The sequence below is a fragment of the Takifugu rubripes genome, chromosome 6, assembly GCF_901000725.2.
Source record: "Takifugu rubripes chromosome 6, fTakRub1.2, whole genome shotgun sequence".
NCBI lineage: Eukaryota > Metazoa > Chordata > Actinopteri > Tetraodontiformes > Tetraodontidae > Takifugu > Takifugu rubripes.
This window is the reverse complement of record NC_042290.1, coordinates 8,142,126-8,167,449: the sequence shown is the minus strand read 5'-3', so window position 1 is coordinate 8,167,449 and position 25,324 is coordinate 8,142,126. Positions and strand designations below refer to the sequence as shown.

Genomic DNA, 25,324 nt, shown 5'->3' with positions numbered 1-25,324 from the left:
CTGGTCATCCTGTCCTCCAGCAGGTGGCGCCATAGTTCCTTTAAAACCAGGTAAACACATGTAAAGACATCAGATATGATCCAAATATCCACATTCACTCGGCATATCTTCATTACTTATATTACTTATAATATTTCAAACTAAAATCAACTAAATCATACTCAGGCAGGTCATGGGACAGATGAACTCCCGCAGGTCACCTGACTGTGACATCACGCAGGTGATAAACAAAACCATTGGAGGCGCGAAGAATGGCTTGTGAAGAGGAGCGGCCACACCCGCAGTCATTAACACTTGGACTCTCTAACCTCCCTCGGCAGTCATGAGTCGGAGTTGTGCGTGTTTCCAGCTGTTCCTCCTCTGCTGCTTTGTGGGTGTCGGACTCTCTCAGAAATGCGGTAAGAATTACTTTTATCTTTGTTCTTATATGTATTTTAAATTAACATCTGAGCTTACTGGATCTTTTTGGTTTGTCTGATTTTTCTTTGTTGGGCCCGGTTGTCTTCTTTTTGACGCAGAGTGGAGTTTGGATTAGATTGTGTGTTATGCAAATGTGCACTAAAGCACCTAAATGAAACTAAAAACCTACATGTTTAGAGCTGGAACAACTCGGTAAAACTGCGTTTTACTGGCAGGTTTATGACATCTCAGCCTATAAACACGCACTTCTGCATTACGCCTTTCAGTATAATTCTGTGGTCTGTTAGCAGAATGCCAGCATTGTTCTTTATTTCGTGTTTAAACTTTATTGAGGCTTCTATTTACCAAGCAATCAATCAGTCATTATTCTTAAACGATTAATCTTTCTCTTGTAAACATGTAGAAAATCCCTCAAGGAACGAATTCAGAGGGTTTCCTGGTGCAGAGAGTGACGATGGGGTTGATGTGGACCCCGATGGCAAAGACGCCCTCTGCAGCCGCCTCACCACCGTCTTCTTCCCGGTCGTCTACATCACCGTGTTCGTCGTGGGCCTCCCAGCCAACGCTCTGGCCATCTGGGTGTTTCTCTTCCGCACCAAGAAGAAGAATTCCTCGTCCATCTTTATGGCCAACCTGGCCCTGGCCGACCTGCTCTTCGTCATCTGGGTCCCGTTGAAAATCGCCTACCACATCAACGGGAACGACTGGATCTACGGAGAGTCCCTGTGCCGAGTCCTGGTGGCGTTCTTCTATGGCAACATGTACTGTTCCATCGCCTTCATCACCTGCATCAGCGTCCAGCGCTGCAGGGCCGTGCTCCACCCGCTGGCCAAGAAGCGGGGCAACCGTATGGCCGTGTTGGTATCTGTGGCGATCTGGCTGGTGGTGTGGCTCATCACCGTTCCTCTGTACCTGTACGACCAACAGGTCCACGTGCTGAACCTGGAGATCCACACCTGTCATGACGTCACCAGGCCCAGCCAGAAGAAGACAGCGGCGGGCTACTTCCTGACGATGGGAACGCTGGGATTTATCGTTCCCGCCATCGTGTGCGTGGTGTCATATGCGCGCATGCTCAAGGCTCTCAGGGACAGCATGACGGATCCAACCATAGCGCAGAAGAGGCGCAAGGCTGTGGCCCTGATCGTCACAGTCTTGGTGATGTTTCTTGTTTGCTTCACGCCCAGCAACATCATGCTGCTGGTGCATTACGCTCTCCTTTTAAGGGGATCTCCAAACACCCTGTACGGCTCCTACGTGACCACGCTGTGTCTGGCCAGCCTCAACAGCTGCCTGGATCCCTTTGTTTACTACTTCATCTCCGAGGACTTCAGGGAGCACGTGAAGAATACGTTCCTTTGCAGGAGCCAGAGGAACGTGGAGAGGATGAGGGTCTCCTTCAGCGCCCTGAAGTTCTCCAAGAAGAGCAGCACGTACACGTCCCAGTCGGGCAGCAGCGGCAACACCGGCAGCACCGACTGCTAGCTCGTCACTGCCGATCAGTGTCTTCCCTTGGCCATAATCTGTTACTGTATTTTGTTGCTGTGTGAAATCCTCTTTTCTGACTCACTCCCTAAGGTTTGGAGCCATTTCTGCTTTTTTAGGGTCTTTGTAAATATTACATGGTTTAATTATTCCTTTTTTATTTATGCACAAATAAATCACCAGGTTTCCTATAACAAATTTGTTGGTGTTTTCGAGGATCTGATCAATTAGCAGTGTTTAGATCTTATCTTTTTATGGAAATCATCTGCTTTTCCAGATAATGCAATGTTAAAACTAGATCCATACTGACAGCTGAAATATCCTGTCTTGATGAGGACACTGAAAGGATTCGCGTTGGTTTTCATTTGCATTATCACATCAAATAAAGGTGACACACAGACCAGAGGGCGTTTATTCTGATTGACGTCACGGCTGTTTAAAAATAAACAACAAATAAAAGTACAGCAACAGTGATCGTGGATAAGATCAGCAACGATAACGGTCAGAAAAAGAAATGGAACCCTAACTGCTTCGTTTTCAATTAAATGAAGTGATTAAACTGAGATTAAAATTTAGAAATGCGTTAAAATATACACCAACTTCATCAGTAAATGTCCAAGAATACACTGAAAACAGCCAGTTCAATTTTGAAAGTAGGTTTCTCTGACACTTGGTACTTTATTCTGGGTTAAAAGCAACACAAAACGTTCGACTTTGAGTCATTCTCATTGTCTTTTTAGATTTAAAATAAAGAAGATAATAAGAAGAAAAAGTTATTTACGTTTTTTTTTTAATGAAAAGGGAATATATTTCTTCAGCATGTTTGACTTGTTCGTAGCCCCGAAAGCTCAGGGTCAGTTTCTAAATTATGTCTGAGGTTACTTGTTTGTGGCTTCTTGTCACTGAAACTCGCCATGAAGGGAGCCGTTCCTGCGGCGGGGGTGCGTGACGCACGCACGTTACGCGCAGGTGCTCTAGGTGTGTCCGCGAATGTCTCTCTCTCTCTTTCTCTCTCACTCTCTCTCTGTCTCTCCCGTTCAACGTTTTAAGGAAGTCGCAGAACTCGTACTGTTCATATCCAAACTGTTCATACCGGGAGGCACCGACATGGAGTCGACGCGGATTCTGCTGCTGCTCCTTTTGGGCTGTTTTTCTGCCTCTTGTGCTTCAGGTGAGATTCGAACTTTTCCCTTTCCAAGGAGTGCCGCATACAGAGCTAATGACGCAACGCGGTTGGTAAAATAAAGTGCAAGTGTGTTATGTTTTAAAGGATAAACAGCCAAGTAAGCCGGGTTTCGGGTCACCTTGGCCCTTAAAGAGAGATTCACGGGCGGAGCTGTGGGAGAGTCGTGTTTACAGTAGAAAGGCGGCTGAAATGCAGCTCGTCCAACAGGTCATTGGTTATTTGTTGTATAAATATTTAATCTTTCCACCTTCACAAGACTTCCAGCTCTACAATTCAGGGGGGAAACTGTGCATGGAGTTATTTCGTAATAGGCCTATTTAATCACTTGTAATCAAATGAAATTTGAATCAGTGTGTAGTTCTGATACTTACTTTGTTCTGCCTTATTCTAGGATCCAAAGGACGGGGGTTCATCGGCTGGAAGGACCCTGAAAATTTGGACGATGTTATTGTGGATCAGACGGCGGTCGACACGCTGACGAGTCCGCTCACCACCGTCTTCATGCCGGTCTTGTACATCATCGTGTTCGTGGTGGGACTTCCTGCCAACGCCATGGCCGTCTGGGTGTTTCTCTTCCGGACCAAGAAGAAGCACCCTTCCACCATCTACATGGCCAACCTGGCCCTGGCTGACCTGCTCTTCGTCATCTGGACGCCCCTGAAGATTTCCTACCACTTCCAGGGCAACAATTGGACCTACGGAGAGCCGCTGTGCAAAGTGCTCATGGGCTTCTTCTATGGGAACATGTACTGCTCGGTGCTCTTCATCGCCTGTCTGAGCGTTCAGAGGTACTGGGTCGTGGCCCACCCCCTGTCCCAGCAGAGGAAGAACAACAAAGTGGCGGTGTGCGTCTGCGTCGCCATCTGGGTGTTCATCTGGAGCACCACCACGCCTCTGTACCTGTACAACCACACCGCCAAGCTCAAAACCCCCAACATCACCACCTGCCACGACGTCAACGTCATTCACGACCCCCTCAACCCGTTCCCTTCGATCGAGCTGCTGTACTTCTACTTCATCTTCATGGGTTTGGTCGTGTTCCTGGTCCCGTGCGTCGTCATCGTGGTGGCCTACATCCTGTTGCTGAGGGCCCTGGGGGACAGCATGGGCGACAACGCAGCCTCCAAGAACCGCCACCGAGCCGTGGTGCTGATCGTGGTCGTGCTGGTGACCTTCCTGGTGTGCTTCATCCCCAGCAACATCATGCTGGTGGTGCATTACTCTCTCCTCAAAGACGGCCTGGTGAACAACGGTTATGGCTTCTACGTCTCCACGCTGTGCCTGGCCAGCCTCAACAGCTGCCTGGACCCGTTCATCTATTACTTCGTGTCGGAGGACTTCAGGGACCACGTGAAGAACACGCTGCTGTGCAGGAGCAGCAGGACAGTGGAGCGCATGAGGGTCTCTTTTAATTCCATGAAATACTCCAGGAAGAGCAAGTCGTACGTGTCGAACAGCGGGGACACGCAGAGCAGTGCCTGCTAGTTCTTCCTGGACTTCCCATCCCAGATGAAGTTGAAATGTGAAGCTGCTGGTGAAAATTGTGACATTATTGTGAACTTTGTTACCTTGTGAATACATATTTTAATATTTTTTTAGATACAAACAGCACCCCTTTGAAGAGATTTTCCCCGATCCGTCTTTCGTTTTGTCTCCAATATCCCGACTCAAGTTTAAAGAGCCACACATGTTGAGAGGAATGAAGTTCATTTGACACTGGCGAGAAAAAGGAAAGGGTCATTTCAGATGGGGTTTTTTTTGGTTTTTTTTATTGACGTACGTTTTTTTAAAATCCACCTTTTGGGTTCATAATCGAAGAAAAAGGTATTGTTATTACACAGCGTGTAAAATAAATGGTGACACAGTTGGACGCAGCTTTTGTGAAATTCTTCCAGCATTGCGCAACTGAACTCGTGAGCCGCCTGATGGTTTCGGCTCTGAGTCGATGGCACGGAGTTGTGGGCAGGGCCAGTTGAATCACTTTCGTGGAAATTTTAGGAAGTCTTGGAATGTGTTGTGGCGGGCATAAAAAGAATACACAGCTGTGCCACATTCCTGTCCGTTACACATCGGTTATAGTTAATGCTGAATAAGTTATCGATCTTTTTTCCTCCCAGTAGGGATTCTTTCTCCTCACCTGACTGTTGAATTTCTTATTTTTTCCCTTAAACTCTCCCCCTGTATCGAGCATTTCTTCTCACAGACTGTCGTGATTACAAAGGGGTCCTTTATCTCTAGATAAGCAAGCGATATCGTGACCCCACCCAGGCTGTATAACCTCCCCCAGGTAAACACTGGGCCTGTGAGCTCCGGGCCGTTAAAGGTTAAACCACTGTTGCGGAGAATCGTTTTACCCTTTGTTGTGAGTCTGGGAGACATACCTTAGTGTCACCCATTGGCACAGCGCCCCCCCCCCCCCCCCCCCATGGATATCGTAACATTAAAACCAGACCAGAAAACGTGTTTATACAGCGTTTCATGTGATTTGAATGGTTAATTGAGTCATACGTAACTATTTGTGCAGCTCTGGAGGGGCTTTACTTCAGCTCCAGGAGTGATTGTGCAGGAACAAGTGTGGACGCATAAAGCTGTTAATAGATTACAGCCTCGGCCCTCAGGCTCATCTTTGGAAGGAGAGTCTTAAATGATGTGATGTCATAGTTTCATATTCGTGCAGGAGCGGCACTACAAGGAGCTTAAAGCTGGGATGTGAACTAATGTCTCCTCTGAAGCAGCAGGTTGCATTTGTCCGTGAATCACCTCTGCTCTTGCACACGTTTCCATGCTGGGAAGTGTGCGGCTACACATGCTCCTTAAGTTGCAACAGTCCAGTAAATATGCCACACCGTCGTAGTTCCCAATGATTGTGTGTGTGTGTCAGTGTGCGTTCAGCCCTCGACGGACAGCCATCATAACACTGAAGCTATTTTTCTTTTTTTTTTATACACTAGATTCTTTCAACGATTTTATATACAAATGGAAATTAGAACACAGATTCATAAAATGTTTATTGAATTCTTACTAACCCTACAAATGAAACATGCATAGTGGAGGGCTGTTTCAGGCCTGTCTATGTTTCTGAAATAAGCAGGACATGTTGAAACAGTCAATACTTCTCTCTTAAAGCAGGAACCTGTCAAACTGGTTCTGGCTCCAGTGTCACCACTGCATTACTACAGGCACTCTTGGAGTTGATAAAAAACACAGCACAAAAACATAACACATTTACAAATTTTATCTGGCAGTGTTGACCATGATAAAATAATGCAGAATCGACAATAATTGACATATCTGCCTTTTCTGCTCAGATTTGTGCGGGGGCGTAACAGCGCCCTCTGTTGGTTAGCATGAAGAAATTGACACAAATATGCAAAACATCTCTATAATTTTTTTATTCCTAAAATATTTTAGCTAAAATATACTAGTTTTCACAGTTATCTCAAAACAATCAGATATTTTATAGGCGTTCTGCTTGTTAAAATGCAATGGTTTATGTTATTTCTTTTCTTTTTTTTCCCAAGTTTGCATCACAGATGTTATATAGCTTTGAGAGGCGATAATGATGCTGAGCAGCTTAAGAGAACTTTTTACGTCAATGGCAGGATGTTAGTATTGCATCCACGCATCATACTGGGAAGCAGCTAAAAGGCTGCTATTCATGCATGAGTGTGAGAGGGTCATTGCTGAGGGAGGAGAGGGAAAAATGTACACGCTAACTTGTGCAATCAGTGTGTCACATAGTAGCAAATGCTCTAAGGTGTGTGAACATGCAGCTCTCATCATACACTTTTATTTTCACAAAACACAAAACATGCAGAAACCTGAGAATGTAGCGAAAACACAAAATCGTATTTAAAGTCTAAAGAGTGTGTAGGAGATGCATGTTTAGTTGGTGTGTAGTTGAGAATGGTAACATTATTAAAAGCCAGGAACGGAAAAACGGAACTTTTCAGTCTTTTCTACCTTTTGTCTTGTCCGGCTCACCTGTGGTGGCCAGGCTGGAGGGGCTTGGCACCATGTGGGTGCCCCCCAGCCAGTCCCAGTGAGAGAAGTAAGGGGCAAAGTTGGTGCCTGGCCTCTGATGATGAGCGTCGTGTTTGGGGGCGCCGCCCCACAGGCCAAAGGGCACCAGGTTATGCATGGCCCACGGGAAGACATAGCCACAGTGCTGCTCCACAGAAATGTAGACGTTGAAGACCATGAAGCTCCACGCGGTCAGGCAGTGGCACTGGAGCAGGATGGGGTCCACTGTGGTCCAAAATCCCACACTGAAGAGTTCCCAGCCAGAGAGGTACTGTGTGACCAGACTGAAGGTTTGGTTGTACTGGTGGTGGATGGCGTGGAAGGTGCGGTACAGCCACGGAATATGATGATGCAACAGGTGCCACAGGTAATACTGGAAGTCAAAGAGCACCATGCAGCCCAGGATGCCCAGGACGAAGCTCAAGAACGTGGGCGCCTCACGGGGTAGCAGGGTTGGCGGCCTCCAGAGCCACTGCGCCACCGTAGCGGGGAAGATGTAAAACACGTGGTTGTAGACGGTGACGCCCAGAGTAGTCCAGATGTTGGGCCAGGTAACGGGCCGGTCCGGGTGGAGCCTGTAGCGGTTGATACAGGGCCAGGTGGGAGCCAACAGGTCCAGCACGGTGTAGAACCCAACCAGGATGAAGTAGGTAGTGACAGAGAGAATTGCAGGGAAGGGAGGGCTTCTCAGGAAGTCGTGGTGGTTCTGCAGGAGGTAGTCCCAGAGAGGCTGCAGGACCAGGCTCTGGGACTGGCTGTCGGTCACGTTGTTCTCATCCAACATTCTGAAAAACCCGCTGGTGCTCATCACTGGCTCAGTGTTTCTCTTCCAAAGGAGGGCCGATTAACCAGGCCCAGGAGAGCACAAAGAGAGTCTAGATGAATAAAAGAAAAGGTCCAATCAACTTCCCAGTACAGGTTCTGCAAGAGCAATTTGGACTGCCGGCTTCTCTTTGGCCTTTTATGTATTTTCAAGCCCCACCTCCATGTCCCCCCCACCCCTGTGTCTGTAAAGGCCCTTTTTCATGGGCACAAGGATGGCAGCCAGGATTCAGCAACAGCTCCAATCTTTGGCCCGATCCGTGGAGAGAGAGCTTCCGCTGACGGGTGGATCTGACTCCCAACACAGCCAAAACGGAGCCATTGTGTCTTCGAGGTGTTCGTGTTCATCAGAGGGGAACCGCCACGAAAACTTCACATTAATGACGGATGGCTCACGTTTACCGCTGCATCCTCATCAATATTTTAATGGTTCAGCACACACACACACACACACACACGCACGCACACGCACACACACACACACACACACACACACACACACACACACACACACACACACACCCACCCCGAGGAGTAATTAATCATAGAAAAGCTGTCAAGCATTCAAAACCGCTTCCGTTCCGATGCTGACTTGTAGCTGACTTATTGCTCAGTTTGAGTTTATTTACAGAAACAAATGATTTCCGCAGCGACCGCAGCTTTTATTTCTTTGGTGTGACACAGCAGCTCAGTCAAGTTCATGTGATACAGCTTCAGTTATGGACATTACGTCATTTAAACATATTTGAACTGTTATCTGTATTGGTACAAGACCCAGATTATAACTGAACAATAAACTACATAGTTCATTTTATAATCTCAGATATGTAGAGGAGTGACTAGCTTTCTACATTCTCTTATTCTACACAGTTGAATAAAATAAAAACCTGTCTCCTGTATGGATCTTAATATACATTCTGAACCCAGGTTACAGTACACTGGAAGTTTTATTGTTTTTATAACCATGATACCTGATGTTGACTGTATCCTTTTAATGCATTATTAATAGATCACAGTCTTTTAGTCGAGTATAAATACTGTACAAATTCAAACAAAAATACCTAAAAAAAGGACAAGAATGGATTTAAAGAATAAAGCCTTTAAATATATATATATCTTTTCTTAAACTTAGTTTTTCGATCAGGTCAGTGAACAGTGATTCTCCATAATAATCCCATAATAATACATATTTATAATACACAGAAACGCCCCTAGAGGGCAGTAGTTGACTAATCTTCAAAAATAAGCGTTTTTTTATTAGGACAGCAGTTTGAATCAAATTATCTATCTATCTATCTATCTATCTATCTATCTATCTATCTATCTATCTATCTATCTATCTATCTATCTATCTATCTATCTATCTATCTATCTATCTGCTTTTTTGGGTGGAAATAGAGAAAGATAAAGAATGATCTCAACATACATTCCAAAGGTCAGTGATTAATCAATAATAAGTGAATCTTTGCTGTGTCAGTGTTTCTAATCTTCAGACTTCAGAGGACAAATAGAAAATACTCATCAGCCAGAGGATGTACAGATTTGTCACGTTGTCAGATGCACTAGCTTGTGCACAGCGACCCTGTTCTGAGTTATCACTTTGGACAAGCCTGCGTAATAGAAACAGGAGTCTTCTTCTCACACTGAGCCTCAACACACCACAGACATGTTTCACTACTCTGCGTGTACAGTAGGTGTCTGAGGAGACGATGACAGTGTGTCAGACTTCTCTCCTCTCTCTCTCTCTGCTTTCTCACATCTTACTGGTTGTATTTTACATGCGTTTTAGTCACATCTACAATGCACAGGATGCTGTGCTTTATTCCAGGTTTTGGAATAAATGATACGTTTACATGAATGACTGAAATCCATCTGAAATATGGGTAATAATTCAAATAAGAATAAAAACATGGATCAAGTCATAATATTCAAAAAAGGCTAAAATAAATTGGAAAAATGCTCAATCACATTTGAATTATTTCTTTTTTGTTTGTTTGGTTTTTTTGCATGGGGAAATAGGTGCTTTATTTATTAAAGTGATTGTTTTTGGCCCCAAAAGGTTTTGACAGCAGTGCCCACCTTGACTCCACGTCGAGCTAGAACTCTGAATTATGGACTCAGACTTGAATTTTAACAGCCACATTAGGACAATAATAAAATCAGCCAACTTCCATCTGAAAAATTATTTTAATTAAAAGATTTCCAACCAAGCAAAATTTAGAAAAGTATGGTCATGTGCTTTGTTTTCAGCAGGCTGGATTATTGTAACAGCCTGTTAACAGGTCTCAGTAAGAACAATCAGACAGCTGCAGCCAGAGTCCTTCAACACATCACTGGCTGCCTGTGCGTCAATAATCCACCTAAAAATCTCACCACTGGTCTATAAAGCACAGAATGGTCTTGGGTCTAAAGACATTTCAGATTTACTTGTACGATACCCAGACCCCAGGTACCCAGAACCTTCAGGTCCTCAGGAAGAGGTTCAGTGATGGTTCCCAGCGTCACATCAAGGTAAAGCAGCTTTTAGTCTCTATGCTCTTCAATTGTGAGACACACAATCTCTAAATCAGGCCTTTTAATAAAGCTTTTTTTATTGTATTTTTTTTGTTGCTATTGTATTGGCTTTGATCGAATGTATCCGAGGAAGCGTGTAACACACTATGCTTTGTGTCTGACTAATGCTATAGAAATAAACCTGCCTTGTCTTCACTTAAGTTTGTTATCATGTACGTGCTGCACCATGTACAGTATAGCCACACCTTTTAGTCTAGTTTACTTTTAGGTGCATGCATTTATGCACTAGATCCACGTATGTGCTAAAAACAACACATGAAGACAAAACTGTTTAAGGCTACTGCAATATGCTGCAAGACTGTTCTTATAAATCAGCCTCGCAGTTCCTACATCAGGATGTGATGTCAGCTGGCGTAAATCGTTGCGCTGGCCGCTGTCCTCCACAACATCCACTCTAAGCAGCCATCGGGGAGTGAGGACGGTGTCGTCACCTCGACCGATGGAAACTTCTTCTCCTCCACTGGCAGACGTGGAGGAGAAGTTACAGGTGCGTCTGACATGTGAACCTCCCTTAGGTGTTGTCTTCAGAGAGGGAGGGAGGGTTGGCGGGCTGTTATTCTCCACCGGCAGTTGTGACACAGTGACAGAGGAGAAGCAGCCGCTTTCAGACGGGACAATGGATGAGCAGCGCCGCGGATAAAAATAAACCTACAATATGACACCTTTCGCAAGGTGAAACTGGGAGAGTGGCGACCTGCAGACGAGCACGTCCAGGCCTCTACCTCACTGTGACACAATAGGGAACATGTGGGCTCCTGCTTAGCTGCGAGGCCATTTTATGCAGAATGACTGACCAGAACCTGACAGGAACCTGCACCCAGGCAAACCACTCTGAAGCGAATTTACAAGGATGGCAACGACCATTGCATAGTTTTAATAAGATTTACATTTAAAAGTTTGAACAAGAGTCTTGGACAGCAGTGGTACGTTCCCTTACCATCAATAAACTGGTTATTTTGGCAACACAAACATTTCCTCAAGAATAAAACTCAAAGCGTAACCTTGAAACAGGGTGACCCCGTTGGTAGAAACCCCTTTCGCACATGTTTTACAGTAACCCAGGGTGATAATAATCATCCGACCACAGATGACTGAATCCTTCAGCATCAAATCTGTTCAAGTGTGGGAGACACCACTTCCTGCCCACTCTGATTGAATACAGGTGTTGATTCATTCTGGTGGAAAAAACTCCCAGAATGAGGTGAAGTTAGTACCCAGCAGTGATGGTGGAACCTGAAGATAAACAGAAGAGCAAGAACACGAAGGTTCTGGTTTCACTGACAGGCGTGTCCCTGCATGGCTCCAAGTGTGACAGATCCCCCTCGAGGGCTCCAGGGTCACACTGGCGCATGTTTTGTTTTTCACTTAACGGCCTTGATTAAGACCTGGAAAGAAAGACAGTTACCATGGGCCTCTCACCTGTGGAATTAATTAACCACGCAAAGAGGATGGTGAGCCAAGCTTTTCCTCAATTACTGATAAACAAGCAGCACTGCGGCGCTTTGCCACACTTGCGTGCGACTCTAAGCAGGTAAGAGCACCTCCGCTCCTCGCTGGATTGGCTTTTGGTGATTTCCTCCCCTGAATCTCTGGCTGCTCCCCGTTTCTGGTCCTCCCAGCAGAATGCCGACTCAGCTCGAGGGTGCGATGGACGCGCTCATAACAGTTTTCTACAACTACTCCGGAAACGACGGAGACAAGCACAAACTCAACAAGGGCGAGCTGAAGGAGCTCCTCCACAGCGAGCTCAACGACTTCCTCACGGTAAAGAAACGTGTCAGCATCATCGCTGTTGTCGACAGTATTTGTAGAATTCCCTGTCATTCCTAATAATCAGAGCAGCCTGTTTGTGTACGTGTTTGTTGTTCAGTCATTTGTTTAGAAGTGATATTTTAGATGAGCAGGATGATTCCAAAAGGAACATTCTGACCTCGTCAAAGGAAATTGTTTCCTTGCTGACTTCCTTCAGAGCAGCTCTCGCACCGCAACACCGACTGGGGGAATAAAGGCGAGTGTGAAGGAGATAGATAAGGTTTGTGTGATGGCGATCAGAGAATCCGGAGCCCTGACGCCTTCAGATATATTTTCGTCTTCAGTCCCCGCCCTCGCTCGGCAGGACAGGAAGCCTCAGGTGCTCGTGCATCATCGCTATCATCACTATCATCACCAGTGACCCGTGTCCTGTCCAGATATAGAATCTCCCATGATGTCATTGCATCCCCCCCCGGGCCGCTGTCGCCCCTGAGATAAGACGAACCAGCACAACATTCAACCTCTATTTCTTGGAGGATGCCAGGCATAAGAGATTAGGGTATCATCCTCCATTTAGAAACAGGAAGGTGCCGTTTAACAGGTTTTCAGGCACTGCAGGGAGGAGGAAAATGAAGGCGTAGCCAAGCGGCAGGAACGGAGCCGCCTCTGGGAATCAAGCACTTCCAAAAAAAATGGAAGGATGCATCCTGGACTTCATCCAGCATTTCACTGTCAATAAATTTGACTTTGTGACCACATGTTACCCAGCAGCATTGCTCGTACTTAAGCACGTACGAGAGCAAAAACCCTGGATAGAAAAATCCAAATATCCGTCAGGAAAAGGCACGAGGGTGGATGTGGAAAACGGCGCTTGTATCTTAATCCTGAAGGAAATGAGCAAAGCAGAACACGTCGAGTGTGATGAGCAGCAGCTCGCGGCTCATTGAGCAGCAACATCTGTCTGCTCTCCACCGCCTGTGAGTCAGTATTCAGCCGTAACATCAGGAGAACATGTCACTTCAGTCCGTATCCACGCTGCACCTTTGACTCAGTAGTAGAAGTTCTGTGGGCAAAGGTCATGTGACGTGCTTTGTTCTCCCGTTTTGTTTGCAGTCCCAGAAGGATCCGATGCTGGTGGAGAAAATCATGAACGACCTGGATTCCAACAAGGACAACGAGGTGGATTTCAACGAGTTTGTCGTGCTGGTGGCGGCACTGACTGTTGCCTGCAACGACTTCTTCCAAGCGCAAAATAAGAAGTAAACGTGGAAACAACATTATTGTTTGGGTTTTTTAAACAGCCGATTTAAAACGCTGTCAAAATGAGCCTTGATTTCAAAGTTCCTAATGTGAAAATACCCTTTTCCTAATTAATTGTTTACTTTTTGTGTGTGTCCCTTTCATTGCGTCAACATTAACTTTTGTCTGTTGGGTCATTATCATAAATGAATTGATTAGCCTTTACCAAACGCACCTTCTTGATTTCAATAGTTTTCATTAATTCCTTAATTGTACCTTTCTTATGCTGCCCTCTCAGCTGGGGCAGCCTGCTCTGTTAGAAATGTCAAAAATGGAATATTTTCCAGCATTCAGTCCAAAGGAAACGTGTTTGTCTCTTTGTCAGCCTCGTGTGTCCCCGGGGAGGAATATTATTTTGGCACACACCTGGAGTGATGGAAAAATCTCAGTGAATCAGGTGTTCAGGACACGTTTCAGGGACATTCCATGTGATTAAATGTGTTGTCTGTTGTGTTGCAAAAACCTTGTGTATTTAGATATTTTAAGCGATATTTGACTGGAGTATTGTAGTCTTGTATCAGAAAATAAAAGGTAAATGTTCCAAACTATTGTGCGTGTTGGTGTTCGTGCACATGCAACACAATGAGTGTATTTTTGTTTTTTTACATTAACTCCCTCAACATCCTGGTGTGGTGATCAGGTGACAGTCATGTGACAGGAAGTGGTAGGCTCCAAAGTGATTGGATCACCTGTGTGCAAGAAGCTAATGTCACAAAGTTTGTTCTTCAAAACTCAAAGTAAGTGAAAACACATTTGTTTATACTGTTTTATATTTAACTGGTTCTGCATATTTCTTGGTGAAATTAATAAAAAACACATTTCTTAAAAAAAAAGTTATTAGGCAGTAAAATGTGTCATATTTGTATTTTAGCGTGTTTTCCGGATGACCGTGTAGGTTTAGGCATGATGAGTACGGTTGGTTTTGTCTCCTTATGTAACAGTTAAAACCATATAAGCAGAATTTGAAGTGACGCGACCATGACAACAGGAGGCTGCAGAAGAGAAACATGCACGAGCCAGACATCACCTTATTTCTGGCATTTTGCGCGTGACCATAAAAGAGGAGAAGTCAGCTGTTTTTTTCATTTACCGATCATCGGACATGGTTAGCGAAGCTGTCCTTTTGGGAAGAGGTATTTTGTGTCTCGATGATGCACAGCAGCACCAATATAGATGCAGCACCTGGGTCCTACAGCAGCAGCCAATCACAGCGGCACGTGTTTGCCTCCAGCGGCGGCGCTGACATCCTCACCTCGGGGAGGATACGAGCATTAACTGTATTTTCTAAAGGGTTTTCCTTTGTAAATCCCAATTCCCCAAATACTCAATTTGCCGCAGCAGTGACGTTGAGGAAGATGACAGCATCAAGTGAGACGCTTCTCCGCGCACAGATGGTGCTCCTCGCTGTTACAATGCAATTTGTGCGTGGTTGGCTGTAATCGGGTTGGATAATCACCCTCTCGCTCTCAGGGAGATGACGTGCAGTAATTATGGGCTTTTTCAACATCACTTTTAAAAAAGGTTACAGTTAATTAGAAGTGACATTTAATAAACTTCACAAATGTCATTCAGTTCCGGACAGTTCCGGAATAATAATTCTGCCTCGTCAGTGCGGTTGAGTGTTTTGTAGATTTGTTTCTCTTATTATCTTAATTTCTTTTCTGAAGCAGTCAGAAGGTCTTTAGCGTCTCTCATAAAAAAGACTGTGATTTGCTGCCGTAATGACGGCTCGAGACAAAAGCTAGGGCAGCATTCGGTTACAGAGGCCCTGTGTTCCACAACGCTAGGTCCAAATGCTAACGTGACCTTGTCGTCTTCTTCAGGCATCAGTTTATTTTGCATCTTCTGTGTGGCCTGGCTCACAGATCAACTGATTCAGCCCCGTGGCAACCGTCTTGTACCAACTGAAGTGTTTCCTTCTTACACCTGCAATAGATGAAAGAGGGATTTAGACATTCGGCTTCACCTCATCTGAGGTGATGCAATTCAGTTTCACCCCCTCCAGAAGTCGGAATCGGCGCTCTGGAGAAACCAGCCGTAAATTTAGAAAGGAGAGGAGAAATATTGGACGTCAGAAATGATGGAAAGGTGTGAAGGACACCGGCAGGATCGATCACTGGTCACAGATGAAATGTAGAAATAATGCTGCCAACAGTAAGGTGAGGGACCAGCACTAGAAGCATGTATACAATTCAATAGATTTTATATATATATATATATACAAACACATAAACAATTGTTCATTTTTTCACCAATAAGAAAGATTATTTTTGCTCCAGGCTGCTACCTGTGATGAGTAGTAAATTTACCTTGTGCTGGAAGCTCTTATCTCCCACATGCTGTTCGTCACTCTATGCGTCACCATCAGTGTGATAACTCTCGAGGAGGGGCCCGTTGTGTGTGTGCGCGTACATGTGAGTGTGTGTAGATTAAAAACTGACATGATGGGGAGATTAAGGATAAAGCCAAAGACATTCAATCCTTTTAAGACGGACCCTTATTTATTCTTTTTTAATTCTAAGTGTGTGTTTGCGAAGCTGAGGAGGGATCAGACGGTCACTAATATCTTTAGAGGGTTGTTTGTTTTAAAAATATAGTCATTTACGTCCACGTGTTCCAGTTTTACTATGGCAAACCTTTTTTCCCCTCATTCAGTGTCTGATGTTTTAATATTCGCAGTGATCAATCGCAGTGTTTATAACAGTGATTGATTGTTTTTTGCTGCAACTGATGAGTGATTGACAGTGTTGCTGATTCTGTCTCTCAGAAAGGCCAAATTCAAATGTCACGCTTAATTTTCTCAATCTGCAGACTAACAAAGGAGTTCAATTAATCTGTCACTCCAAACTTCAGGAGTTTATCCCTGTCATCTGAAAATGAACCATCTGCGCACATCTATGAAACTGAAGCGATAAAACATTCGAGCATATGACATATATAGCATAAGATATCCAAAGAGTCTATTTAAATGATGAAAAATGCTGTTGTCTCTTTTTTTATTTTTTTTTTTATTGTTTTTGCAGCATAGCAGCTGCTGTAACCATTTTAGTCCTATTGGATTGGCTTTGAAGTGCCAGCTAATAGTTTCTTTTTTATCCTGAACATTAAAATGAATTATGAAAAATAGAATTAGGGAGTTTTATCCCATTCGTATATTTAATCTTCTATTCACGGCATGACAGAAATGATACACAGATCCCATCAATTTATTGTGATAAGCTTAGTTTTTGGGGTTTTTTATTTTTTTAAATCTTTGGGCTAAATTGCATTGCACACACCAGTCATTCTAGCACCTCTGTAGTTCCTTTGCATCCATTCTACCCATAATTCTTCCAACCAAAGCCCTAAAGGTGCTCATATACCCCCACGATATACCCGAGTTCTGACGCACACACACTCCATCACCAGCTGTGGCTGCAGGTGCCTGTCAAAGATAGTCACCCTGCAGGCATTTAATCACCGGTTGCCCCTTTGCTGGGTACCACTCAGGCCATTTATCCCCCAGATAATCCTTTACTGCTCCCTATACAGCGACATTCAAGGGTGATAATACACCCCATTCTGGGGGCGCTCCCGTGCAAATAAAGGAGAAAATGAAGTGGAAATTTCTCCCCTGAAAGGTCTGCGGTTTTGCCAGGTTTGTCATGTCAACACCTGCTTATAGCTTAATGCTAACATCAGTGTTCTGACCCATCGAATCGCAGGCACCAGAGCCGCTCGCGCACAAACAGGGTCGATCACAGGTTAATTCCGAGGTGGGATTCCTGATTCATTTAGAATATGTTGCTACCTTGTTGGTGCTGTTCAGTTTTAATGTTTTAGGACAACGGTAAGGTTCTTTTTAAAATGTAAAATAAGCACAAAACCAAGATTCATTGCTTTGTCATGCAGTATAGTTTTACTACAAAAGGGTTTTATACAAATGCAGCTGCATAATGATCACGATTATGGGATTGATGACACTGAATGTTTCCTCAGGCGCGGTCTGTTGAAATGACGTGTCTCGCTTTAATCCAAGATATAAACACAAGTTAACATTCATTTTAGCACCATTCCTTTTTCACTAATGTGAACCTTAAAGAACATAACAGTAAAATTTGAAGTATAAATAAAAATGGTTTTAAAGTTCCAACAAACCAAAAGGACACTTTTGACTTTTTTTTGTAAAATTAGTTCATATGGACATTACAGTGAATAATAATCAGAGTGATTTTGTCAGTTTAAGTCAAATAATTTAATTCTTTTTAAAAACAGTCAAATGAAACACGTTGTGGTGCTGGTGTCAGTTGTTGAAGCAGAAATCCTCCACGTTGTTGAGTTTGATGGTCTGCAGCTCCTGACTGTCCAGTAGCCTGTAGCTGAACGACACCCGGCTGACGAACTTCCCGCTGGACACCACCCTGACCACCGTGTTGTCGCAGCCGACCTTCAGGTGAGCTGCAAGAGAGGTTGCTCTCATCACTCGCACAGCGGGGACAGCGTGGAAGGACAGGGAGCGGCGTGAACTTACTGGGCCCCGTGAAGGAGACGCAAAGGTCCGTGATGGGCAGCAACTTCGATGTATCGATCCCATTTCCTCCGAGCAGCTGCACAAAGTCTCCTGTTTCTGCGCACGCTGGTCTGGACCTCTGTGGAGACCAAAATCATGCAAATACCGACACAAACTAAGAGAACCTGCAGCCAAAATATCACTCAAAATTTTACCCTGCTAAAGAAAAGTGTGTGGATTTAAAATGGCAGGTTTGCTTTTGGCTCTGAATCCTGTATTGTTTTTGATGGTTTTAGTCCTGTTGGGGAAACATCGTTGTGTTGTGTGGAGCTGCACAGCGGGATTCATCTGTCTGGAAGCAACACAGAAAAGCCTAAAGACACTGAAACACCACGGAGCTGCAGGAACACCTGATGTGGAGCCACCTGATACCTCTGCTTTGTTTTTTTCTTCCTTTTTTAATGTGAATCACTTGAAAGGAGTTTAAACCAGACCAGACTACAATCTCACCTAAGCATAAAAAGATTTTGCCATAATAAAACATAGATCTTTTTAAAAAAATGTAAATTCCAAGGGTGTTACTATCATCACTGGCTTTTTGAAAAGAACTCTTTGTTTACCTTTGTAAAGTGGTTGATCTGTCCCAGGCTGAACTCGGAGATGTCGATCTCCACTGGGTAAATGATGGAGAAGCTGCAGTTCCTGTGCTGCTGCGGGATCACCATCGTGTAAGCGCCCTCTGGTGACTGGGAGATGACATTACAGGCTGCAGGGGACATTTGACATCATTTAAAACTGGTCTGTCACAGGCAGCCAAATATTTTGCTTGAATAAATTACGTGCAGCTAACTCAATGCAGATGTATGAAACCGAAGGCATGTGTGGACATATAAATGAAACTGCTCATTTGCGTAACGCAACATTTCCCAGTTTGGCCCCGATGCAGCACCAGCGATGGCGGTGTTTTCCGCCTGAGGCTGGGTTGTCACCACAGATTCACAAATCAATGGCTGAACAGTTGGTCTGTGAGCAGAGGAGGCTGGAGTTTAGGTTTGTGTCATACTCACGGAAAGGATTGATGTGCTTCCTGACGGTCAGGGTGAACGTGCTGCCAGGGTTGTGGACGCGGAAAAAGACCATGGCCACGTTCTGCGAGGAGCGCACGCTTCTCCTCAGCGACCCAGAGTCACAGTAATCCACGTAGCGCTCGTACAGGGGCAGAGGATGATCCTGGGAGCTTGGGAACTTCTCTCCTTTCATTACCCAGCCATCAAACACCTTCACAGGACAGCAGAAAAATAACAGTAATAGAAGTCAGGGGCAGGACTTTAAATTCAAGCTCATTTCCCCTGAACTTTGAACTTAGAGGGGAGATTTGACCATAGGTCGTTTAAAGTAAGCAGGTTATATATGATTATCTGATGTTAAATTTAGCTTTGAGAATAATCAGGATGTGTTTGTACGCTTAGAGGTTCAGGTTGTTGAACACAACCTGAGACGGTCACCGAGAGTAACAAGACCTGATTATTACAGTTGCTTTTATTGGAAAATGACCAAAAACCCTTGCAAGAGTTTAAAATTCAAGCTTCAAAAAACTGTTTTCTCCCAGTGACCAGATGTTTTTCTTCAGTTTTGCACGCGGTGGGTCTACCGTGATGAAGTCTCCTCCACTGCAGTCGATGTCAACACCGTCATAATCCACAGTGATCACTTCATTCGGCTCTGCTATGAAGAAGGCTGCACAGCTGAGCTGAGGACGCTCTGCTGTGAAGGTGAACCGACCCTCCACTGCAATCATGTCCAGGCATCCTGTGAGCCAAGGAGATCCACATGAGACGCCAACCAAGGTACACCAACAGACAATATAGTAATATAGTGCTAATTTCATATTTCCTTAATGTGGTGATTAGATCTAACGTCTTTTCTGCCGTCAAACTTACGTAAAGGTCTGCGGAACATTAATTCCTCAGGTGCTTCTCTTTTAAGTTCCGAGTTGAAAAATGAGTACAGTTCGTCTTTAGAGATTTCGTTGTTCTTAAAACAGACACACACACACACACACACACAAGAAGAAAAACAAAAGATCACGAAGAGGAGAAGTGAAGCGAGTATTAATGGGAGGTTTTAAAGAGGTGAAGAAAAAGAATAAAGGAATGTAACTCACCTCCATATACCTGCAGTCTCCCTTGAGGACGGACAGGCTCAGCAGCAGGACGAAGAGCTGCTCCCGGAAAGTGCGCTCCATGACGCGCGTCTCTGTCCGCACCTGAGCGAGGACGGTCTGAAGCGCGCTCCCAAGCCGCGACCCTTTTTATGGGTCCAACTTCTGCGCAAGGATCAACTGGGCTAATGTGGACCCCCCTCAGCGCCACCGCCACGGCCCCCCCTCCTCCCCTCTCACATCCAACCAATTGGGAGGCTGTGACGAGGGTGAGGATGGACACACGCTGAAGGGGGAGAGAGAGAAAGAGAGAGAGAGAGAGAGAGAGAGAGAGATTATCAGTTGATTCCTGAAAGACGATCAAACTTCATGACGTCATCGTGCTTCAAACAGCGCGCTCATTAAACGATGTCCCGGGGCTAAAAAGTTATTTAAATGCCTCTACAGTTGTCTTTCTGACCTGTCTTTGATAGGGACACATTTTGAATAAACTATTGACTTACCGGGACGAAAAGGTTTGTATATTTGATTTAAAAATCAATTAATGTCCAGTATGGTTACCTCAGTGGAGTTCACAGGGAATAATGGGCACTAATTCTAGTAATTAGTTCGTCTTTCTTAAAAAAAAAGAAAAAAAAAAAAAAAAGACTATATATAGTAAGTTTACATGCAATTTCTGATCGGTTCTGCAGAGCTACATGGCCCTTTTCTTTAGAAGAGTGGGAAAATGAAGCAACACTTATACAAAATTGACTTTTTTTGATAACAAAGATGAAGGCAAAAGCAGAAAAGGTGAATCAAAGCATCCACCCATATTTTGGGCAAATGACACCAAAATAAGCTTGTTTTCTCTACAAAAAAACATCACTTCATGCGAAGATGTGAAGGAAGCACGAGTGATGCTGCTCCCCCAACCACACTTTCCCTTCCTCTCAGCATCTCCCACTCATCCAACCTGCTAGACAGTAACCCTGAGCTGACTTCCAAAAGCGTTTTGACGGGATAAAGTGGGGGCGTCGGCGGTAACATGGCCCCGACCTCCTTCCAGAACACGGGCACAGATCTGGGATCTGCTGTGCAGTCCAGTTTCTGTTTACTTGGCTCAGCCGACGACCTCCCTGTCTGCTTATATAACAGGTGACAGACTGTGGAATACAAGTGTTAAACATTGTTCTTTGATGGCTGCCTGTTTTGGAGCCGTGTCTTAGTCAAAATAATGAGAGTTATTCCAAAAGTCAATAATGGTCCATTCAACTGGGCGGGACTGAATCTGCTTCTATTAAGAGGTAAATGTGGGGGGTGCTGGGCCGTTTGCCACGTTTATGCCACAAATTTAAGATGTTGTAAAGCCGTTATTTGATTGCACAAGGGCTGCACACAGCCACAATACAAACTACACAAGTCCGAATGCTTACTTCCAGATGTAAATGAAATGTACTTTTGTGTGTCTTAAATATTGGACCTGGCATGTGTGTGTATATATATTATCTTGTCATTTAATTTGGGGGTCATGCTCTGTGACAGATGCCTTATGGGACAGAGCTGTGTAATTACTTTACGTCTTCTCAACTCAAATCAAATCAGTCTTTATTTATATAGCGACTGTTACAATCAAAATTGTTTCAAGGCCCTTTCCAGAATCCCAGGGCCTGACCCCCAACAAGCAATAGTGGCAAGGAAAAACTCCCCTTTAACAGAAAGAAACCTTGAGGAGGACCAGGCGGGACCCTCCTGCTGATGGGGGGGGGGCTGGGTAGAGAGAGAGGAGAAGGGGGAGGACAGGTAGAGGAGAGAATAGGTAGAGATCATGGAAATACATTAATTATAACAAAGTGCTGATGTCGGAGTTGAGTGGGTTAGAAGGGTCAGAGGTCAGAGGTCAGTAGGCACCCTTGGGTGATCCTTCTCTTAAAATGAGGTGCAGTACGACTACCTGAGTGAAGGTAGAATCCGGTTCTTGTCTTCTCACCCACTGGAGCGACGCTGACAAAGCTCCGAGCCAGCGGTGCTGCAGTCTGAATTGAGTTATTTACATCAACATGGCACGAAACTTTTCAAGGACAGCAGAAGTTATTCTAAATAAGACATTTGTCTCCTTTTATATCTGATCATATTTGAAATTCCATTTGCCTTCTGGGTGAGAGATATTTAATACATTTGCCAAGTTCCGATTGCCAGCTGGCTTATCTTGAGAATACACTCATCCTGGTTTGGCCATCTCTTTGCAGAGTCCTTTTCAACAGCCTGAGGCTACCAAAGGACCGATTTAAATCACTGTGTACTGCTAATATATCATTCTTCATCTGGGAAAAATCAGGATACCAGTAACTGAGTTGATCTTCTGAGCTGCTCCATGTGCTTTGGTGACCTGTTTTCTTTGTTTTTATTCTGTTTCCTCTTTTTAATCAGACTGTCACAAGGTTGGGTCACAACAAGAAGGTCCACCGACGGCCACATCCCGGCTGGGTTTTCTGTCCTACCAGTCAGAAACAAGATCACGCAAAGCTGGAGCCCAGGTGAAAGGTTGTCTATCCGGTAGGGTAGGAAACTTGGCTGGATTGTGGCCTCCAGGACTGGGTGTGAACACCCCAGTTTAGAGACTGTAAATTGTCTCTGGGTCTGAATAGTGTAGTTCTGTCAATGGGCACCAAATGTTGAGATGCTTAATTTCAGACACAAATATTTGTTTATTTATCCATCCATCAGTTTCCTGCCGACCATCTTTTATTCCCAGTCATGGTCACAGGTGATGCTGGGGTCTGAGAAGCAGCAAAGCCCCCTGGACAGGTCAAACAGGCCAATAAAAAAAGATTCTCAGCATCACAGCGTGTCAAAAACAGACTGAGGCTTGGTAATGAGCTTGTGATGCCTCCTGCTCCCCTCTGACACTGATGACATGTTAATGAAACTCTTTGGTTTGAATTTCTTCAGGTGTTTTCTTTTTCAGGGAGGCTAAAATTACATTTCTTATCACAGAGCACACTGTCAGGTTTACAGATGGCCTCTGTCAGCACATGTGGACACTTAGACTAATATAAAAAGTGCCCCTGCGCTGACAGTTTGGACGTGCAGACACCTTAACCTGACATCATAGTCTGGGCAATGAAATATCTGAAATATTTCAAATTTTACTGCCATAAAATTCTGCCATATAAAAATACAGGATTTATCCTGTCATCTCAGTATCAAAGTGATCTCTTTTTTTGATTAAAGTTGGTTTGTTGGATAAATATGATTGTGATCAAAATGAAAGAAAACAATTCCTTCATTTTCCTCAACAGGAAATGAAAAGACACACATGCGGAATCCTTGCGTGCAAAATCCTCCCTGTGCATCAAAGAGCGCTGGATTCAGTACAGCAATAGCTCATTCAGATTTATGGAAACAAAGGCCTTCTTATGTCATAACATGGTTAAGCTACGTGCAAGATGAGCAGAGGAGAGAAAAATTTGTCCTCAATCAGCATCTTTCCCTTTCAGTTTTTCCAAGAATTCCATCTTTCTATGCACATGAAACAGGATACTTTTTCCCATTATATTTGACTTATGCAATTTTTAAAATTGTATTCCTTTAATCAAAATAAATCACCAGGTTGTAGCCCATGTCTCTATTTTTTAAATCAAATTCCAGATGGAGAAGAAATGTACTCAAAACGTAGTTTATGATCTGTTATGCCCGTTGCTCCCTCTAGTGGTCAATTGAGGGAGCTACAAAAAACGCTTCCTTAATTCTGAATAAAAATACACAAAATAAATTAATGCCTCCGATATGAAGGCATGTAGCCATTATCACTTAACACCGTTTACACCAGTTTACATCCAGCAGTAACTGTTTCTCCCAAACCTCCTCTGGCTTTGCTGGAACCAAGCTCACGCTCCTCGTGATGGTTGCATCCTGTCTGCTCTGGATCATAACACACCAGCTGACGGCTGTGCCTTCCATTCTGCCGTGTTGACGCTCAGAATAATCTTTAGATATACAACATCCCCACTCAGTGCCCATGGATGATTGAATCCCCTGGCAATCAGATCTGATTTAATCCTCCTTCCAGTAAAAGAGAGAACTCACAGCCAAATGTTCACTCTGTGATCGATGAGCCTGCAGGAGCAACAGGAGTTGTTTTTACAGGCTGAGGATTTATGCATGTGCGCTTTAGCCTCCAATGACTTGATAAGGAATAACAGGTAATGATCAGAAAACACTCACCAAAGATGTAAAGAATAAGCTTGAAGGGAAAAAGAAAAGCATTGAATGTTTCAGTCAAATGTGTCAGTAAGTGATTATAACGTGATTTTTCAAGTAATTACAGTTTTTTATATATGATGTAAATATGTGGGGTATTTAGAATACAAAATGCATGAATGTGAGTCTTTTTTTCCATTAATAATGCAATCACAAGGTATAAAGTGTTAAAATACTTGCATCAAACGTTTTTGCATGTGTGCAGATCTGTCCTGTAGGTTACCGTGGTTGTTCGTTGTTGTTTTAAAATCTCTAATAGAAATTATTTTCTCTGCAGGCAGAAATTCCATCGTTTCACATGACGTTAGATTCAGACATGAGTGGTGGGTCAAAACCTTCGTCCCTGAATGGAAGACGAAAGGTAGGAGCTGACTGTCTTCACAAGTGTTGTTTCCATGCTTCCATTTGCGTGGAAAATGATGTCATTTAAATGATGTCATTTAGCTCATCTAGTCTACTGACATGTTTATTTGCATTAAAGTGACTTGTTTATTTACCATACAGCATTAGGTGTTAAAATTGTGACACCATAAATAATAGCTGCATGACACATGAGCAGTTCATGGTTAATTTTATCTGCATGAGGCCTTAAAAGAATAACTGTGGTTCGTGGCAGATATTCAGCCTGTTCTTTCACCTACATTTAGTCAGTTTAACCTGATTTCATCGTGACCACTAGATGGCGCTCTTCTTTTCATTATTTTTCAATAAAAGCACATGCCGTGTACTAAAATAGAATTTAACACTTTAAAGTTGACGTCAAGCGAGAATCTATTTGATGTATTTGGTTTTTTTTTAGTCTGGGCTAAATATCACTGGCTCCATTAACAAGGTGGGGGACAACAAAAATGACCAGAAACGTTAATTTTGA

The 25,324-nt window shown here is 44.0% G+C and overlaps 5 protein-coding genes and 1 long non-coding RNA gene across 7 annotated transcripts; 4 read left to right on the top strand and 2 right to left on the bottom strand.

Annotated features, from left to right (window-relative positions):
* The first annotated feature begins 66 nt into the window (after positions 1-66).
* Positions 67-2,306, top strand: f2rl1.1 (coagulation factor II (thrombin) receptor-like 1, tandem duplicate 1). Its single transcript, XM_003965387.3, has 2 exons — positions 67-398; positions 824-2,306. The coding sequence occupies exons 1-2, from the start codon at positions 323-325 to the stop codon at positions 1,903-1,905; spliced, it is 1,158 nt and encodes a 385-aa protein (XP_003965436.1). The 5' UTR covers positions 67-322; the 3' UTR covers positions 1,906-2,306.
* A 546-nt stretch (positions 2,307-2,852) lies between these two features.
* On the top strand, positions 2,853-4,959 carry f2rl1.2 (coagulation factor II (thrombin) receptor-like 1, tandem duplicate 2). Its single transcript, XM_003965327.3, has 2 exons — positions 2,853-3,076; positions 3,483-4,959. Exons 1-2 carry the CDS (start codon positions 2,896-2,898, stop codon positions 4,574-4,576), a joined length of 1,275 nt encoding a protein of 424 aa, XP_003965376.3. The 5' UTR covers positions 2,853-2,895; the 3' UTR covers positions 4,577-4,959.
* Positions 4,960-6,859: 1,900 nt separating this feature from the next.
* Positions 6,860-8,040, bottom strand: ch25hl2 (cholesterol 25-hydroxylase like 2). The gene has a single exon (XM_003965386.2). The coding sequence runs from the start codon at positions 7,920-7,922 to the stop codon at positions 7,041-7,043; it is 882 nt and encodes a 293-aa protein (XP_003965435.2). The 5' UTR covers positions 7,923-8,040; the 3' UTR covers positions 6,860-7,040.
* Positions 8,041-11,810: 3,770 nt separating this feature from the next.
* Positions 11,811-14,109, top strand: s100z (S100 calcium binding protein Z). Of its 2 annotated transcripts, none has more exons than XM_003965385.3 (3): positions 11,811-12,041; positions 12,133-12,274; positions 13,376-14,109. In XM_003965385.3, exons 1-3 carry the CDS (start codon positions 11,917-11,919, stop codon positions 13,523-13,525), a joined length of 417 nt encoding a protein of 138 aa, XP_003965434.2. In that variant the 5' UTR covers positions 11,811-11,916; the 3' UTR covers positions 13,526-14,109. The 2 variants fall into 2 exon arrangements, with proteins under 2 accessions (XP_003965434.2, XP_029693475.1); XM_029837615.1 differs by having other exon boundaries at positions 12,130-12,274.
* Positions 14,110-14,210: 101 nt separating this feature from the next.
* On the top strand, positions 14,211-20,336 carry LOC115250253 (uncharacterized). The gene is made up of 3 exons (XR_003888837.1): positions 14,211-14,298; positions 19,681-19,897; positions 20,231-20,336. It is a non-coding gene; the product is annotated as an uncharacterized lncRNA (long non-coding RNA).
* crhbp (corticotropin releasing hormone binding protein) lies at positions 17,439-20,345 on the bottom strand. Its single transcript, XM_003965326.3, has 7 exons — positions 20,215-20,345; positions 19,991-20,084; positions 19,702-19,859; positions 19,118-19,328; positions 18,671-18,816; positions 18,072-18,189; positions 17,439-17,998 (listed from the first exon to the last, which is right to left on the bottom strand). Exons 1-7 carry the CDS (start codon positions 20,293-20,295, stop codon positions 17,844-17,846), a joined length of 963 nt encoding a protein of 320 aa, XP_003965375.2. The 5' UTR covers positions 20,296-20,345; the 3' UTR covers positions 17,439-17,843.
* Positions 20,346-25,324: the final 4,979 nt, after the last annotated feature.